Genomic DNA, 3824 nt, shown 5'->3' with positions numbered 1-3824 from the left:
AAGAAAGAAAGAAAGAAAGAAAGAAAGAAAGAAAGAAAGAAAGAAAGAGAAAAGAAAAGAAAAGAAAAGAAAAGAAGGAGGAGGAGACCCCCACCTAACCAGCCAGATCAGATGAATCAACCCTGGTTTGTGCAGTGGCGTGACAGATGTTGCAGCCAGAGAGCCATCACATCTGAGCTTTGATGCTCAATTGCATGCTCTGTTTCTGGTGTTTGCAGCAAGCTAACACCACTGGTGTCTTCAGAGTGCTGTCTGGGGCAGGGTAGAGGAGGTTCGAGTGGTGACAGGGATCTCTTATAGCTCTCCTCTCCCACAGGGGACTCACTGGCTATAGACGTGTCGTCCGTGCACTACAATAACACACTGCTGCGGTACTCGGTCTCTCTGCTGGGCTACGGTTTCTATGGGGACTTAATCAAGGACAGTGAAAAGAAACGGTGGATGGGCCTCGTCCGGTATGATTTCTCAGGTACGATGTGTTCCCAGACATGGAGCTAATCCACAAAGACAGCATCCCCAGATGCTGTGGGTCTTGCTTTCCAGAATGGGGATGTGACCTTGAATCTGGCTGGTATGACTCAGATCCTGTTCCCCTGAGAGTCACAACATGTGTCAGAACCACACTGAGGGAGGCTGTACCGATTGGATGGTTTTGTTTTATCATCCGTCATGGGAGTGGTTACTAGCCCAAGGTGCCAAGGTAGATGGTTTCATAGAAAAAGATTCTTTTTGTGATCACCCTGAGCCCACAGCAGCTGGAGTAGGAGGGCCCTTCCCTGTGAAGAAGGTCAGCCCTGGGCATCTGCGCTTCAGGCTCAGGTTCATTTCTTCCCCTTCCACAAATGCACTGTCTTCCTGAGCTTCTACAGTAGCGGCCATCATCCATTCAGCTACGTTGGTAAGCACGCATAACTGACCAGTAGAATTCTGAAATCTGCATCTGCTTGAGTGGGACTCCAGCAGGGTGGGGGAGGACTAGACAGGTATTCTCCTTCCTCCCCGACCACCTGTTGTGCTCAGTCCTCATTTCACTGTTGAGATAATAGGCAGTATGCTTAAATGACTTGCCCAGGCCTGGTGTCACCCTTCTTACGGGTCAGTGGCTCTCAGACGAGGTGGAGATAGGTGTCTCTGGGAGGCTTGTTAGAACCCAGACCTTGAGGCCGTCCCAAATTGCTGCTGTTATGCTGCGGACCTGCAAACCGTGTGTCCACCAGTGCCCTTTGGATGCAGATAGAGCTCTCAATGATAGCCTAGCCACATCCCCTTACCTAGTCCACCAGGCTAGGAGGAACAAGAATGGCAGGTCAGCTTCGGGCTACAGAAAGTTACCACCTGCTGGCTTCAGGTCATGTGTGGGTACACCTCCCTCCCCCATCAGGTTTAAAATGCCAAGGAGAGGAGCTTAGAAAAAATATTCAAAATGCAGTGTGTGGCATTCTGATGGTCTAGATGAATCGCTTTCTTGTGTTTAATGCATTCCCTTGTCTGAGCCCTGTTCTCTGTAGTTCACTATTGGCAAAACTGTGTAACACTTAATGACTCCAAGCACCAGAACCTACCATTTTCCTTTTGAGAGGAAGGAAGGCCACCCAGAGTGTGCGAGGCAGCTTAGACACTGGTATGCCAGAGGTACAACATATACCCAGCCATTCTGAAAAGAAGGGCTCCGGGTGCTGAGCAAACTGTGACCATTCCCATACTGAGGTACTGTGCCTGCCCCATATGCCAGGATGCCACCTGGAAGGTCTGAGGAACCCCCGCTGGCCACAACCTCTGCCCAGTGCCTTCCTTCCCAGTCCCCTCAGAACACGTCTGAGAGACAGAGCAACTCTCCTGGTCTCTGTCCCACTGCATGACCATGCTGACGTGCCCACTCGAGCGTGTTAGCACATGCTGGTTGATGTTGGTGTTTGGCTGCAGTGGGGTGGGAAGGATCCACTGTGATGGGCAGCTGAGGTTTTTATGAAGGAGCCCGAGCTGTGAGATGAAGCCTGCTGTCCTGGACTCTTGGACATTCTAGGGTCTGTTGATTGCAGCCAGCGGTGGGAACCTAGAGCAAATAGAATGCCAACATTCAGGCCATTCTCCACAAAGCTCCCCCTGTCATAGCACCTGGCACTGGGGACTAGCAGTCCCAGAGAGGCACCCAGAATAGGGTGGGAGGAGCCGGGACCCTCCCCAGGGGTCAGGTGCTTGTGGCTATGTAGGTGAGAGTGTGATGAAGCGGGACCTGGTCCCTGGGTAGAATGGAAGGACTCCATGTACTAGGGGTCAGATGGGGTGACTACTCAAGGCCAGCATTTTTCCACAGTGTACATAAACTAGACAAAGAGGTCACGCAGGACCCGGGCAAGCCCAGCTAGTCCCAGAGCAGGTGGTCACACTAAGACTTTCAGGGCACACCTGGACTCTCCTGTGCCTCCTGCCCACTCCCTATCCCCATGCACTCTCAGAGGCCCAGCAGCCCAGTCTTCTGGTCTTGCCCATCCTGGCCTGCGCCACGCAACATGGATAGCGTGGCTCAGCAGGTGCCTTGGGAGGCAGTGCCACCCTGACCTTTGTCCTAAGTTCACCCAGGGAACACTAATGTTGTAGCTGGTAGTGACTCTGGTGGGGGTTAAGCACTCAGGAGGCAAGGGCGTTTCTGACCATGTCGAAGAGGATTGATGGAGACCCTGAGCCAGCAGGACTGTGTCGTTGAGTTCACTCAAGGTCACTGCTGCCAAATACATGCCAGCCTGAATATGTGGCCAAAGCTCTGACCACACCTCTCACAGTGGTTTTTTGGTGGCGTGGTACTTGGAACCATTGTGAGGAGAGGAGGGCAGAATCTGCACCTCCTGTTATAGTAGCAATGTCGCCTGCATACATACATGCCCAGTGTCTGTGAAGGGCAGAAGAGGGCATCAAGAACCCCTGCAACTGAAGTTACATATGGCTGTGAGTCACAATGTGGGTGCTGGGAATCAGACCAGGGTCCTATGGAAGGACAGCCAGTGCTTGGAAGTGCTGAGCCAGCTCTCCAGACCCCCACTATCTGAATAATAGTGGCAGTGGCGGTGTGCATCTAAGGACACCCGTAACCAGGTAGTGACCGATGGGTCCTCTTTCTCATCTGCTCTTTCCCCAGGGTTGAAGACCTTTCTCTCTCATCAGTACTATGAAGGGACAGTGTCCTTCCTCCCAGCACAGCACACGGTGGGATCTCCACGGGACAAGAAACCCTGCCGGGCTGGGTAAGCAGGGGAGTGTCTGCTTGGGTTTCTGTAGTAAATGACTCGACATGTGAAGGGCTCTTTAGGAGCCTGCTCCTGTTAGGACAGTGGATGCAGACAGACTTTGCAAATGTAGAGGGGAAGACTCCAAGTTTCATAGGTTTCTGTAGAGCTCCCCAGTTCATAGATCCCTCCAGAGAGCTGGCCTGACAACTCTGTCCTGGTGGCATGCACAGCAGCTGTGTTCTCCTCCAAGGGCAGGTCCAATACTAGGCTAGTCTCACCCATACCCAGATAAGAAATCTGCACAAAGTCAGTGGCTCAGTTCCCAGTTACTGACCAGAGCATTGGCTCATCACATCTGTTCCCTGAGATAAAGGCACTCTCACCCACCATGGATGCATCCTCAGGTAGGCAGCCGAGCCTATCTTAGAGATGTTTGCGAGCCCTGGAGAAGGAAGCCACTGATTAATAGGTGTAAATTTAGGTCTAATCTAGCAAGTTTGAAAGTAGTACCCTGGCCGGGCAGTGGTGGCACACGCCTTTAATCTCAGCGTGGGATTGGGAGGCAGAGGCAGGCGGATTTCTGAGTTCTAGGCCAGCCTG

The 3824-nt window shown here is 52.3% G+C and overlaps 1 protein-coding gene across 1 annotated transcript in view; it reads left to right on the top strand.

Moving 5' to 3' along the window:
• Positions 1-3824, top strand: part of Cerk (ceramide kinase) — a 48874-nt gene that overhangs the window by 38415 nt on the left and 6635 nt on the right. The window contains exons 8-9 of the mRNA XM_031352161.1: positions 317-469; positions 3134-3239. Of these exons, the coding sequence (XP_031208021.1) occupies positions 317-469; positions 3134-3239 (259 nt within the window). The remainder of the gene's footprint in view (positions 1-316; positions 470-3133; positions 3240-3824) is intronic.

The sequence above is a fragment of the Mastomys coucha genome, unplaced genomic scaffold (assembly GCF_008632895.1).
Source record: "Mastomys coucha isolate ucsf_1 unplaced genomic scaffold, UCSF_Mcou_1 pScaffold11, whole genome shotgun sequence".
Taxonomy (NCBI): domain Eukaryota; kingdom Metazoa; phylum Chordata; class Mammalia; order Rodentia; family Muridae; genus Mastomys; species Mastomys coucha.
The sequence above is the reverse complement of the archived record's forward strand: the minus strand, read 5'-3'. Positions and strand labels throughout refer to the sequence as shown.